This window comes from Euprymna scolopes, chromosome 28, assembly GCF_053919585.1.
Source record: "Euprymna scolopes isolate OS-2025 chromosome 28, ASM5391958v1, whole genome shotgun sequence".
In the NCBI taxonomy this organism is placed as follows: domain Eukaryota; kingdom Metazoa; phylum Mollusca; class Cephalopoda; order Sepiida; family Sepiolidae; genus Euprymna; species Euprymna scolopes.
Window position 1 is genome coordinate 2,588,066 of NC_136509.1, and position 15,606 is coordinate 2,603,671.

General features: G+C 36.8%; 1 protein-coding gene across 1 annotated transcript in view; it reads right to left on the reverse strand.

The window, feature by feature from the left end:
- LOC145249431 (uncharacterized) overlaps positions 1-15,606 on the reverse strand; it is a 911,941-nt gene that overhangs the window by 540,164 nt on the left and 356,171 nt on the right. The window contains exons 44-46 of the mRNA XM_080110989.1: positions 13,171-13,401; positions 5,227-5,394; positions 15-471 (exon numbers count right to left, since the gene is read on the reverse strand). Coding sequence (XP_079967115.1) covers positions 15-471; positions 5,227-5,394; positions 13,171-13,401 — 856 coding nt within the window. The remainder of the gene's footprint in view (positions 1-14; positions 472-5,226; positions 5,395-13,170; positions 13,402-15,606) is intronic.

Here is a 15,606-nt window from a genome sequence, read left to right on the forward strand (position 1 = left end):
ATAGTTTTACTTACTCGCAATATGGAAATAACTTCACGTGATCGACATAAGTTTCGAACGGTAAATCAAGAACAATCTCGGCATTTTGTCTCTTTGTTCTGTAAGTGTCATGAATGCTCCCGGAGGTCAATCGTTGTATGTAGTCTATGGGTGTTCCTGTCGAGGAGATAGTTACGTTACTCGCTGTCCGATACGACGTGGCACCCCGCCCAATATTACCAATCGGCTCCAGGGGTAGTTTTTCCACTTCGACAATTCGACGACTCAACGTGAAGCCTCCATTATCAACGACGAGTTTTCGATAACTGATTCCAGGCTTCGATTTGTCTTCGAGGTAAATGGTACCCGATCCACCATACTGTGACTGTCCGAAACCGCCATGAACCAAATAAGAACCAGTAAAGTGGTTTTCGCCATCGTGATACACAGCAATGCGGCCGCCTCCACCACCTCCGCCATTTTGAGCAGCACCTGATAATAAAAGCGAATATAGAAAGAGAGAATGAAAGTAGGTTCATATATCGGCCCACTTATTTGGTTGCTTTGTAAGAAAATAATGTCGGTTGCTCGTTTTTAAATGCTAATGTTTATTTGAACAAATATATATGAATCCATATTAAAACTTTATTTTCTATTTATAATATTTGTAACAAATCATCATTTGTTTGAACACTACATATCTAAAAATGAATGCACGAACTTATTACATTTCTTCTCTGAATAATTCCAAAGATAAGAACATTCCTTCAATTAATATATAACGTTTCTAAATTTTTGAGATAAGGATTGGTTATTCATATTATGTGGAGTCATCAGACTACTGTTCTCATCTTGTGTTTGATTTTCACATCGTTTCAGTCGATGTGACCTCTGGCCTTCTTCAAGTGTATCTTGTCGAACTCGGGAATGTTTCTGTCGAACTCGGGAATTTGGACGGAATTTCGTCGGACCCCTTTATTTACTTCACGGAGATAGCATTCCCTTGTTCCGTCAGCGATTACTGAATGGAGGTCCTAAATAATTCGCAATTGTATTTTTCGGTTTCCCCGCACTGAGAATTGAAATATCAATTTTTACAATTCAGTTTTTCAAGTACTCTAATCGCTGAGTACTTGGAAAATTAAAGTAACATTCACCTGAAGGTATAATTCATTTGACATTTATATTTCAAAGTTCATGGAAATCTGTTTTAACTATTAAAAAATATACACGGTGTCCATAAAGTCTGGCATATAATCTACAGGGTGCCTAAAATGTCTGGTTATATAATCTACAGGGTGCCTAAAATGTCTGGCTATATAATCTACAGGTGCCTAAAATGTCTGGTTATATAATCTACAGGGTGCCTAAAATGTCTGGCTATATAATCTACAGGGTGCCAAAAATGTCTGGCTATATAATCTACAGGGTGGCTTAAATGTCTGGCTATATAATCTACAGGGTGCCTAAAATGTCTGGCTATATAATCTACAGGGTGGCTTAAATGTCTGGCTATATAATCTACAGGGTGCCTAAAATGTCTGGCTATATAATCTACAGGGTGCTTAAATGTCTGGCTATATAATCTACAGGGTGCCTAAAATGTCTGGCTATATAATCTACAGGGTGGCTTAAATGTCTGGCTATATAATCTACAGGGTGGCTTAAATGTCTGGCTATATAATCTACAGGGTGGCTTAAATGTCTGGCTATATAATCTACAGGGTGGCTTAAATGTCTGGCTATATAATCTACAGATTGCCTAAAATGTCTGGCTATATAATTTACAGAGTGCCTCACATGTCAGGCTATATAATCTAAAGGGTGCCAAAAATGTCTGGCTATATAATCTACAGGGTGCCTAAAATGTCTGTCTATATAATCTACAGAGTGCCTAAAATGTCTGGCTATATAATCTACAGGGTGCCTAAAATGTCTGGCTATATAATCTACAGGGTGGCTTAAATGTCTGGCTATATAATCTACAGGGTGCCTAAAATGTCTGGCTATATAATCTACAGGGTGCCTAAAATGTCTGGCTATATAATCTACAGGGTGCCTAAAATGTCTGGCTATATAATCTACAGAGTGCCTAAAATGTCTGGCTATATAATCTACAGAGTGCCTAAAATGTCTGTTTATATAATCTACAGAGTGCCTAAAATGTCTGGCTATATAATCTACAGGGTGACAAAAATGTCTGGCTATATAATCTACAGGGTGCCTAAAATGTCTGGCTATATAATCTACAGGGTGCCTAAAATGTCTGGCAATATAATATACAGGGTGCTTAAAATGTCTGGCTATATAATCTACAGGGTGCCAAAAATGTCTGGCTATATAATCTACAGGGTGCCTAAAATGTCTGGCTATATAATCTAAAGGGTGCCAAAAATGTCTGGCTATATAATTTACAGGGTGCCTAAAATGTCTGGCTATATAATCTACAGGGTGCCTAAAATGGTTGGCTATATAATCTACAGGGTGCCTAAAATGTCTGGCTATATAATCTACAGGGTGCCTAAAATGTCTGGCTATATAATATACAGGGTGCTTAAAATGTCTGGCTATATAATCTACAGGGTGCCTAAAATGTCTGGCTATATAATCTACAGGGTGCTTAAGATGCCTGGCTATATAATCTACAGGGTGCCTAAAATGTCTGGCTATATAATCTACAGGGTGCCAAAAATGGTTGGCTATATAATTTACAGGGTGCCTAAAACGTCTGGCTATATAATCTACAGGTGCTTAAAATGTCTGGCTATATAATCTACAGGGTGCCTAAAATGTCTGGCTATATAATCTACAGGGTGCCTAAAATGTCTGGCTATATAATCTACAGGGTGCTTAAAATGCCTGGCTATATAATCTACAGGGTGCCTAAAATGTCTGGCTATATAATCTACAGGGTGCCAAAAATGGTTGGCTATATAATATATAGGGTGCCTAAAATGTCTGGCTATATAATCTACAGGGTTCTTAAAATGTCTGGCTATATAATCTACAGGGTGCCAAAAATGGTTAGCTATATAATCTACAGGGTGCCTAAAATGTCTGGCTATATAATTTACAGGGTGCCTAAAATGTCTGGCTATATAATCTACAGGGTGCTTAAAATGTCTGGCTATATAATCTACAGGGTGCCAAAAATGTCTGGCTATATAATCTACAGGGTGCCTAAAATGTCTGGCTATATAATCTACAGGGTGGCTTAAATATCTGGCTATATAATCTACAGGGTGCCTAAAATGTCTGGCTATATAATCTACAGGGTGCTTAAAATGTCTGGCTATATAATCTACAGGGTGCCTAAAATGTCTGGCTATATAATCTACAGGGTGCCAAAAATGGTTGGCAATATAATCTACAGGGTGCACAAAAATGTCTGGCTATATAATTTACAGGGTGCCTAAAATGTCTGGCTATATAATCTACAGGGTGCCAAAAATGGTTGGCTATATAATCTACAGGGTGCCTAAAATGTCTGGCTATATAATCTACAGGGTGCCTAAAATGTCTGGCTATATAATCTACAGGGTTCCTAAAATGTCTGGCTATATAATCTACAGGGTGCTTAAAATGCCTGGCTATATAATCTACAGGGTGCCTATAATGTCTGGCTATATAATCTACAGGGTGCCAAAAATGGTTGGCTATATAATTTACAGGGTGCCTAAAATGTCTGGCTATATAATCTACAGGGTGCTTAAAATGTCTGGCTATATAATCTACAGGGTGCCTAAAATGTCTGGCTATATAATCTACAGGGTGCCTAAAATGTCTGGCTATATAATCTACAGGGTGCTTAAAATGTCTGGCTATATAATCTACAGGGTGCTTAAAATGTCTGGCTATATAATCTACAGGGTGCCTAAAATGTCTGGCTATATAATCTACAGGTGCTTAAAATGCCGTGCTATATAATCTACAGGGTGCCAAAAATGTCTGGCTATATTATCTACAGGGTGCCAAAAATGGTTGGCTATATAATTTACAGGGTGCCTAAAATGTCTTGCTATATAATCTACAGGGTGCTTAAAATGTCTGGCTATATAATCTACAGGGTGCCTAAAATGTCTGGCTATATAATCTACAGGGTGCCTAAAATGTCTGGCTATATAATCTACAGGGTGCTTAAAATGCCTGGCTATATAATCTACAGGGTGCCTAAAATGTCTGGCTATATAATCTACAGGGTGCTTAAAATGCCTGGCTTTATAATCTACAGGGTGCCTAAAATGTCTGGCTATATAATTTACAGGGTGCCAAAAATGGTTGGCTATATAATCTATAGGGTGCCTAAAATGTCTGGCTATATAATCTACAGGGTGCTTAAAATGTCTGGCTATATAATCTACAGGGTGCCCAAAATGGTTAGCTATATAATCTACAGGGTGCCTAAAATGTCTGGCTATATAATCTACAGGGTGCCTAAAATGTCTGGCTATATAATCTACAGGGTGCTTAAAATGTCTGGCTATATAATCTACAGGGTGCCAAAAATGTCTGGCTATATAATCTACAGGGTGCCTAAAATGTCTGGCTATATAATCTACAGGGTGGCTTAAATATCTGGCTATATAATCTACAGGGTGCCTAAAATGTCTTGCTATATAATCTACAGGGTGCCAAAAATGGTTGGCTATATAATCTACAGCTGGCTTAAATGTCTGGCTGAATAATGTAGCCACACTTTCTCGACACCCTGTATGAGCAAGAAAGTTTTTATGAAGTTATATTAAAACAGAAAATGTCTTTAAATCTATAATCGCTTATTGAAGTCTAAAAAGCAAAATTAATAACAATTTAGTCATTCTTTCTCTAAATATTTTTGAATTAAAAAAAAAATATTTGTAAACCTGTAAAATTGGCGATAATTCAATATGTTTAAATAACTTTCAATTTCTTATTAGTGAGGATAATTAGATTCTTTGCTATAATTGTTAATTAATCATGTAAAATTTCTTTAATAAATATTTAACATGACAATTAACTAAATATGAATATTTGATTTTAATTAAATATTTATTTAAAAAAAGTATTTTCAAACATCAAATTAAAGTCTAAATTTAAACATCATCAACTTTAATGCTCTGTTGGCTTGGCATGGCTCGTCGATGAACCGGGTTTTTATGACATTTAACACGTGAGGAATTTTATTTGAATGCTCACAGTGATCTCATGCGATGAATAGATATGAGTTCTGGTATCATGATTAGATTAGAGTTTACGATTATGACTTACCTCTGCCACCAGTCGTTTCGATAGATCCAGAGCCGTCAAGATGTTTAACTTTGAGATATAAACTTCCACCTGCACCTCCCCCTCCAGTTTGACCTTGACCTCTTTCTCCATTGGCATGTAGTCGACCTTCAATGCGAAGTGTCTCTTGCACATTCATATGGATTATGCCTGCGAGAGTACATGAAGGTAATAAGAAAGTTCAGACAGCATAGATATAAACAAAAAATACATAACATCCTTAAACATAAGGAATTCATTAGCGCAGTTGTAAAGTGTGTACACAAATAAATCAAACAATAAACTAAACCAGATGTAGTTCATCTGAAATCACGAAAAATATAATCTATCTTTGCTTATATATAAAAGATATTTTGTATGTGTGTGTGTGTGTGCGTGAGAGAGAGAAAGAGAGAGAGAGATAGTTCCATATGGGCTCCAAAATGGCTTGACCGAGTTTTATGAAATTTCACACAAATTTACTTTATATATCTAAGAGTGTTCTTATATCGGTTTTGTTTCGGAATGCCCCCGTTAAGTATCAAAAATCGAGAATCAAGTAAATCTCAGTAAAGAAGGAACAGTTGGAGTTTGACGAATCGCCATGGGCATGAAATATGTGCCTACATCAAAGATGGCTTTCCATGTGGTAGGGATATCTCCAGAGAAGACCCTAATTTACCTTATATGTGCTTTCGGGTTGCACTAGCTTACACCACTGCATTTATATTTGCCCTCTATCGCCTCCACAACAGTGAGGTTACTATCTTTAAGAGCATATCTGAGAAAATTGACCACATACTGTCTGCTCATCCTTCGGCTAACATTCACATTTGCAGTGACGTCAATGTCCATAATGTGGAATGGCTGACCCACTCAAATAAAAACGATGACGAGAGGAGGTTTTGTCATGATTTTGCCATTGTCTATGACCTCACTCAGATTGTTCACGAATCCACCCGTGTGCCCGATGCACCCGATCAATATGCAAGCCTTCTAGACATTTTCCTCACAACTTCTCTTGAGCTGTGTTCATGTTCCGTTCTATATTCACTGGGATCCTCTGACCACTCTGTTGTAGCAGTTAACATAAAAATGAAATGTAATAAGTCTTCAGACGTACCTCTCCACCGTACTGTATATCGATACTCTATGGCTGACTGGGATAGCTTCCGTACATTCATATCTGACCTACCTCTGCATTCCATGTTTAAAAAGGATGTGTCCTCTATAGTATCAGACCTGACCGAATGGTTGATTGTGGACATAGACCGATTCATACCATCCAAGAAATTCCAACAAAAGCCTAATAGCCAGCCATGGTTCTCCCCTGAATGTGCTGCTGCCATCGCGCACAGAAATCATTTATTCCATAGCTACCAACGTAATAGATGTACTGAGACTAAAGCTGCTTTCAGGACTGCCAACAACCACTGTAAAAGAGTAATAAAACATGCAAGAGAGCTATATGCTCAGTCTGTAAAATCCAAAATAGCTGAGCAGCGGCTTAGTTCCCACCAGTTCTGACAAATAGCAAACAGGATATTGAACAGAAGCGTGCGTTCTATCCCAACTATCATCAATGGACCTGAGGTCATCTCGCCAGCATCAGACAAGGCCAGACTATTTGCCAAGAACTTTGCAGCTAATTCTACCCTATGCGACAATGACCATCAACTCCCTGTATTTCCTCCTATAACAGACAACACGCTAGGTAACATACAAATATCTGTGCGTGAGGTCGCCAAGCTAATCAAGAACCTTGATTCCAGTAAAGCAACTGCCCCTGATGGCATTCCAGTTATAGTGCTGAAAAAGTTCCAACCAGAACTTGCCCCCATACTTACAAAACTGTTTAAGCGTTGCCTTAAGGAGAAGTGCTTTCCATCACCCTGGAAAACCTCATCAGTATGCCTTGTATTTAAGAATTAAGGTGATAAGTCATCTCCCTCTCAGTACAGACCAATAAGTCTCCTGTGTGTCATGAGTAAGTTGTTGGAATCCATATTAAATAAAGAAGTAGTCAACCACCTCAACAGAAACAACCTTCTTAGTGACATGCAATGTGGTTTCCGCTCTGCAAGATCTACAGCACATGTGCTAACGGTTATATCAGATAGGATTAGTGAATCTCTTGACAAAGGTTCCCTTTCCAGGGCAATTGCTCTTGACATATTGAAGGCCTTCGACAAGGTATGGCATAAGGGCCTACTTCATAAGATTTCCAGCTACGGTATTACTGGAAATGTTTTCTCAATCATTAAATCATTTCTCTCTGATAGGTAAATAAGAGTAGTGGTTGATGGGCAGAAATCAGAGGCCCACAGTATTAATGCTGGAGTCCCCGAGGGGTCCGTGCTGGGCCCAACTCTCTTCCTGATCTGCATCAATGATCTCCCAAAACACATACTTAAATCATTCGTTGACATCTATGCTGATGACACGGCCATCTATGGCAACACATAAAAGGCCGTAAATGACAAAGTTCTCTCTAATTCTCTCTCCTCTGATCTTGAGCGCGTGATACAATGGGGGAAGAGGTGGCTGGTCACTTTTAATGCATCCAAAACCAAGCTTCTATCTTTACATCATCAACGCTCTGATACCCATCTGGCATCAAATGAAATTGACAAGCTTCTGGGTTTGACCTTTACTCCTGATCTGAAATGGGACACGTACATCAAATCTGTTTCCAGGGGCACTGGGGAAATGGTGGGATCCTTCTACCGCTCCAGAAGATATCTCACTATTGATGCAATTCTCTATCTGTATAAAAGCCAAGTACGTCCAAGAATGAAGCACTGCTGCAACATCTGGGCAGTAGCTGCTAAAAACAGCCTATCCTGCCTTGACAGAGTACAAAATAGACTTCGTGCTTTCGTGGGGGATGCCCTTTTCTCTTCCCTGCAACCTCTCTCCCACAGAAGAGACGTTGCGAGCCTGTCTTTGTTTTATCGTTATTTCCATGGCAGGTTCTCGTCTGAGCTCCAATCTCTCGTCTCCCTCGCCAATCTTTCACGAGAAACACTCGTCTGGCTGAAACTACTGTCAATAATTTTCCCCACTCTTTATCTGTGCCTAAATCCAAACGTAGATTCCATGAGCAAAACTTCTTTCTTAGAACTGCACGCCAGTGGAACTCTCTGCCGCTTGCCTGTTTCCCACCTGACTACAACTTGGACGTCTTCAAGTCCAACATAAACAAACTCCTGACAAACCACCCCCTTAAGTAAAACACTCTATCAAAACCCCCAATACTAATGATTACTACAACACTATCTCATTGATTACTGTACACGCAATAACCCTTATTCCTGAGTGGCCTTCGGGCCTTGATAAGTAGTGAACCCCATGTAAAAACAAACATTTTTATATACAGCGCACCATCACAAGTGCTTTTGAGAATTTCTGTCATGTCACAAGCAGAAGAGCCCGGCGTATAAAATCAACGGTAAGATTTTTGATGAGATATATTTCAAAATGACTGTTTCAGTTTAGACCATAATCGAACCATGATACTTGACATTTGAATTTTAAACTTTTATTCAAGTCATTATATGAAAATAATTTCATAAAATCAGTAGTAGGTTCTCTATAGCGTTATGTCAACTAAGTCACTGAGAAGCGACATGTGAGCTTAGTCCCAGTGCATGGCGTGGTTTCCCGACTAGAACAGGAAATCAATCTATTTGATTATTGAGGGATGGGCGATTTCACCCATTTCGATGACAATAAAACTATTGCAGATGTAGAAAGTTCGTTGATTTTTAATAATTCTCGGGCAATGTTGGGTCCCCCTGCTTGGTTTATATAAGCAACAGGTATTTTTAATAATTTCGGATGGAAACTAATTAATCGACTTTTAAATATATTCAAACGATTGCAATTTTTACCAATTATTTTTTAATCTGATTTTCAACAGTTGTAAGTGGGAGAAACTGTTGTTTCCTTGCGTTTATCAGTGTCATGAATCAAACAATTGCTAAGAACTTGTGTTGTTTTGAATTCTTTAGATGAAAGCTGATTTTTTCACTCAATCGAAATCAGGGCGGAAGAAAACAACTCCATGAATACGAAACCATCTACGGAGCCAGCGACATTCTACTTTTATTTTCAAGATGGCGACCAACATGTCTGGCGATGGCCGAAGGCTATATCGACTGAAACGTTGCACAAATTATACTGAAGATTAGAGCAATAGTCCAATAAAAACAAGTAATACAAACTTGCATTTAATTTGCGGGTTGTTTAAAAGTTCGCTGTTTTTGCCCTCGTCGGAATCATCTAGAATTTCTGGTGGGTCACCAGTATTCGTCTAATCCAAATAACTATTAATCCCAATTGTTGTTACATTGTAAAGGAACTATGAAAAATATTTGTGATATTTACGTAAACAAAATGTGGGTTGATCGTATTCTTTTCTTATTATCAGTAATTGTTAGATATTGGCAGGCAACCCCGGGAAGAAAAAAATATTCGATGCGTTTCACATACGCTAATGGATTTAGTGTGCAGAATGCGGAATTTTTCACTATTGTCTAACGGAATGCATAATTTTACCAAGAAACATGTGAGAGGATATCGGTCAAAGGTGTAAACAATAGACATAGTATATATTAAACATTCCAGTAAGAAAATATTGTATTATAAATAAAACCGCCACAAAGGAAATGTCAGTCTATCGGTCAGAGAGAGAGAGAGAGAGAGAGAGAGAGAGAGAGAGAGAGAGACAGACAGACAGACAGACATACAGACAGACAGACAGACAGGTTTGTCAAAATTTCTTCACTACCCGACAACCGCCTTACATCGAACCTCCTACGCGCCTCTCAGAAACGTCAAAACACCAGTAATAATTTATAATCAAAAGCTGATTTGTCAGTGTGAAATAAAAGCAATATATTTTTATAGATCGTCTGTGTTGTGTTTTTACTTGGCTTGTGTATATATAATTGTACCAGCGACAAAAGTAGATGTTAACATTTATATAGATTTGAACAATCGACCACAGCGAATAACAACATTTTTATCAAAATTAAGATTTAAACCTTTCATTTATATCATAAAATAAATTTGCATACGTAATTATTGAAGCGAGCTAGACACACGTACTTTTACTTTTAATATATTGATTTTACATTCGGATTGTTAAATAAATATCATTTTCTAAATCTGTCCTGACAGATTTAGAAGGAAGTAGTTGAAATGTCCACTACATATGCTTATTTCTATGCTAGGATAAACATGATACACCGAAACCAGTGTAACCAGTAGACATTTCCCCTTACACTGAATAATGATTTAGCTCAGAAGATAATAAGCTCACAAGAGAAATGAGATTCAGCGCAAAAAATTCCTTAGCAACCCTATCGGCATTTTACAGCAGATTCAAGTCATTAGAAATAAGCTGTATTCTACTCAAAAATAGAAGTACGTATAAACATACCTCAGTCCGTCCAAGGTATAGCAACTAGAATTTTAAAATGTTCAGACGCTACCGACCCGATTGTCTAGGACGTATCTCCAACCCGTATGAATAGCTGAGCAATGCGAATAAGTGCTGCAATGCGAATAATCTCGTCCATCTATATCTATATGCTGTGAACAAGTTCCACACATTTTGTTTTGCATTATACGTAGTTTTGTTATTTATATAAAACTTGTAATTAAAACAATATAAAACAAAATATCTTAAAATTAACACAAAACTGTATGCGTGCGTCAGATGGAAAACAAACGGTAAAAAACCAAATGAAAAGAAAACAAATTAAATCTACGACAAGGTTTTACAGACAATCCATTAGATGAATATATTTGCATAATAGCATCCATTAGAGACCAGGAAATGACAGGAGAGTTCACTCTAAAGTTTATCTAACAAATACTTTCGACTTATCCACTACTAGTGTAAAACCTATCCTATTTTCTTTTATTAAAAATAAAAATACAATCTTCAACTCTTTGTAACAAGGGCGAAAAGGTCATAGCTATTGACTAGCCGAAGGACTTGTCTATGTTAGGCCAGATAATACACTCTTAAAAGAGTACATTCATTAGATTTTTGTATGGCTTCATAAACCAAGTATACATCTTTTAGCTGAAGCTTAACCCTTTATGTCCTGGTTGAACTAATCTGTTCAGGCGTAAAAAATGAGTATAACAGACTAAATAAAGTGAGAATTGATTCAAACCCGCCTTGTACGTATTAATTCAGTATCTAGGTAGATGCCAGATACCTCCAGATTGCAACTAAGAGATTAGAGATTTTATCTGTTGTCATAAAGACAACTTTTTCAAGCACTATGGATAATAATCCAGCTAAGTTTATGAAATCCGAAAATTCCCAATGGTAGTTTTACTATTTAACTTCATAAATTTTTCTGTTTGAACAGAATCATACCATCATTACCATTTAAACTAACTAAAATTAATAAGTAATATTTTTAATAATCTACATTCTAATTCAGGTTATAAAGGGTTTATCGTAACAATTCTCTTTAATTATCATAATAGTTAACGATGATAGATATGGGTGTGTATGAGATAGCCGAAGAGGTGCAGTACCTTTGCAAACCAGACATACGAACCTGTCACCTTAAAGTAGACCGGTTTATTGCTCATTACCTTATGTTAAAATCTTACTAGTACCTCAAAGTAGCTGTCTGTGAATAGCAGAAGTTACATCAAAACAACGGTCTCGATTGACCGGCAAAATCTAGAGGGAAAATTTGGTGGTTCGATGCCTTCAAGTAAGGGGATATCATCTCTTTCTTATATGTTCGAAATTGGCAGACGACGATAACTCAACTCATGTGCTTCCTCAATGACAACGGGCTGAAAAGCAAACAGAGATCGCTCTGGAATCTAGAATACAGACTTCGATCACAATAGTGCGTGCCGAACGATCCTGTTTAGCAGACAGCGATGGAGGGAGATAAACTGTTCGTGAGATTTAGACCGGCAAGGAAAAACAATCCCCCAAACATAATCATTTTGTCTAGACACTAATATGAAAACAACGTAACAGGTTAAGAGTTGCTGTGGAAGATGTGACAAGTAGATCTGTCCAGATTGATGAATAAGCTAAAGCTTGCTCCCAAGTCTTACTACTTGTATATTTCAGATTTTTTTTCTCTTAGCTGAGAAAGAAACTAATAACATTTCTAAATATAGTTTTCTCTAACCCTAACCACTACAGTGCTATGTAGACTACAATGTATTGTGGATAAAATCACTGCAGAGGGGCATGTGAAGTTTGATCTTGGAGCACCGCAATGAAAATCCAATTAGAGCAGACAATTCATCGATTGAATTGAAAAATGGACGATTTCACCGATTTCGACGGCAATACAATATATGGGAGTGTAAAACATTCGTTGATCATCATTCAAACCCGGGAAACATTGGGTCTCTTTGCTAGCAATAATATTGCATTATATTATTAAAGTAATAATAATAATACTTATTATAAAATAGTAATGCTTTCATTTATAAATTATTATTTTTATTTCGAAGAAACTGTCATGAACAGAAATAACGAATATTCAAAAACTTAAATATGGAGCTCAGCGATTCGAGTCTAATAATACGAAACCATCAGTTAAAATGACATACACACCATTTTCTAGTCTTTTATAACTCGTTTCCTTCGCATTTTCCTTTTTTATTTTCTTGTCCTCTGTCAACAACTATAAAGTAACTATTCGCCCATGCATAGAACAGTGTTGGTCTACCTAGAGTGATGCTCCGTCCAATACTACGCCCTCTCAAATAGGGTTTAATAAATATTACTTAAAAGGTCCTTAACTGTTTACAAAGATTCATTGCCTTTCTCATCGTCGCAAGGTTTCATCCTTCTACGTGTTTTGCAAATAATGAAATTCGACTCAGTTTCACGCATCAGTTCCAATCTTTTCAACTGACAAACTCCCATTGATATAATCTCACCTGCTCCGTTGCCGCCACGGTCTCCATTAGCCCCATTTCCTCCGCCACTGCCATACTTCTTTGGAATATAAATAGAATCGTAAGATTTTGCAGAAAAGTAACCAGCCCGTGATCGTCCACCACGGCCACCGTGGGCACCGCCTGATCCTCCGTAGTGTACTCCATTATGGTGCGCACCACTTGAAATTCCTGCATCTGCAAGGAAGCCCCTGTAATCAGCGTGGATATTTCCTGCAAAAAGAAACATTATATATTTGTAATAAAAAATAAAACAATTCAATTCTTGAATGCACTTTAATAGTCAAAGTTTATTAAATACTAAACTGATCGTGACCCGTTGGGTCAGTATATGCTATAGCTAGCTATGGAATACTGATAATACAGAATTAATGTATAAACGCGCAATAATGTAATGCACGCGCGTTAAAACAAACATGGCGATCAGTTAAATTGTTAAGGATTACATTGAATAATAAAGGTCTTAACATCATTGCCCTAAAATTAAATGAAAAATCCTTTATATATATATATATATATATATATATATATATATTGTTAAAAAAACTGAAAAAAAAACGAACAAAACCCTAAAAAATACAAGGAGGACGTATGCAATGTACAGGTCCACCTTAGTTTTATTGTGTGTTTACAACTCTCAAAATAGCAGCAAATAATAATTAATTGTAAGTAATATTTAACGGCGAGACCTTTTCAAAGCTAATCTTTAAAAATGAAAAATCCCCCGCAACACACACGTTTTGAAGTGTGTCTAAACTTATAACCCTCCCCATCCCTTTTTGTCCCTCCCTGTCACCAAACTTGAAAAAATGTTGACGATTGTTTCGTTTACCGCTACGTGGTCAAGAAGTGAGGGCACATTTTACGATACATTTATATAGGAATGTGATCCCCACTCTAAAATGTATAATTTTTATTATCTAAAAGAAATTCCTTCTTTTATATTATTTTTAAATGCCAGCATTTAACAAATTATTTCCAAAATAGGTAAAGCCCGCAAAGGCAACTGTTCTCACGAAGAAATACATACCGGAAGAAAAATATTCTAACAGATTCACAACGATAATAAAGCTTTCTGGGAACGCACCAAGAACAGGAATGGTCTGCATGGTGGAAGGACAACATATAACACACAAGCAACACTTGAACCAAATACGGAAACGCACTTTGGACGAGTCAAGTGACATGGCGCCAAAAGAAGAAATGTTGGACCTAGTGTATGACTCGTTTGACCTGAAACCCCCTCAAACAAAGACCGAAATACGTTGTTCCGGCAGAAAAAGGAAACAGACGTATCCCTTGGATGGCAACCCGAGAATGAAAAACTATCGGGGAAATACATCTTCGGAGATATTGTTCTGAGGCAGTTAACATCCCTATAACCATAGACAATATGGATTCGTCTGGCTCATATAATGCCATACATTTCTACCTTCAAGCAGAGAGTACAGTCGTAATTTAACCGCTCGCAGTAAACCCCAGGACTCTTTCATCTAATAATTGTGACCACTTAAATCGGACCACAACAATATACCTATATATGCTTCAATAAATATTAATATTTTTTTTTATAATTTTCAAGCACCAGTGTTTTACACAACTATCAGTGCGTTGTCGTATAATTACTGGCTGTCTCGGAATAATTATTATGCCAATATCGTACCTTTTCGTGTGTTAGAAAGTAATATGCATGACAATGTAATGTCGGAAGGAAGAAATCTCATAGAAGATATAGCATCACGTATTTATTTAAGCCGCGATTTTTGTATTAAATGTAAAGTTAGTTTAAGGTAACGCTTAAGTTAAAATTGTTCTAAAACAATTTTTAATCTACAAAGGAATTAATTAACAATTTTTACTTAATTTAACTAATGTTTTTATTTGTAACATGTTAAATAGGGTTATATCTAAAATCATTTTTTAGGTTGTGGATATAAAACTAACACACTTACTTCGTAAACGGTTTTAATATCTTTTTTGTGTGCGGCTATCTTGGTGCTTTTAATATTGTTTATTCTTCATATACAGTTAATTTTTTAGTAAATTTGATAGGATTTATAAAAAAGAACCATACATCGGAGTAATTGCGCCAAATCCGGGAGTAATTGCGCCACCTAAAAAAGTACTCTTTATATGCGTTGTTGCCGAAAGAGCACTTTTAGCTAGTTGGTGCAATTACCCCAATGCACGGTATATATTTAAAAACCTAATTGTATATCAAATGCATCAATGTTGTCTGATCTAAATATGTAAGGTCGAAATTAGAAAATACTTCGTATTCAAAATGTTTAACAACTATAACATGTAAATCCAACCAGTCAAAGTGGATTATTTAATTAGCAATTTTTGTTAGTACTTTCCCAGATATTTTAGAGATAATTGCATTAAATTAACACAAGTAGATTTTATTTTATAATA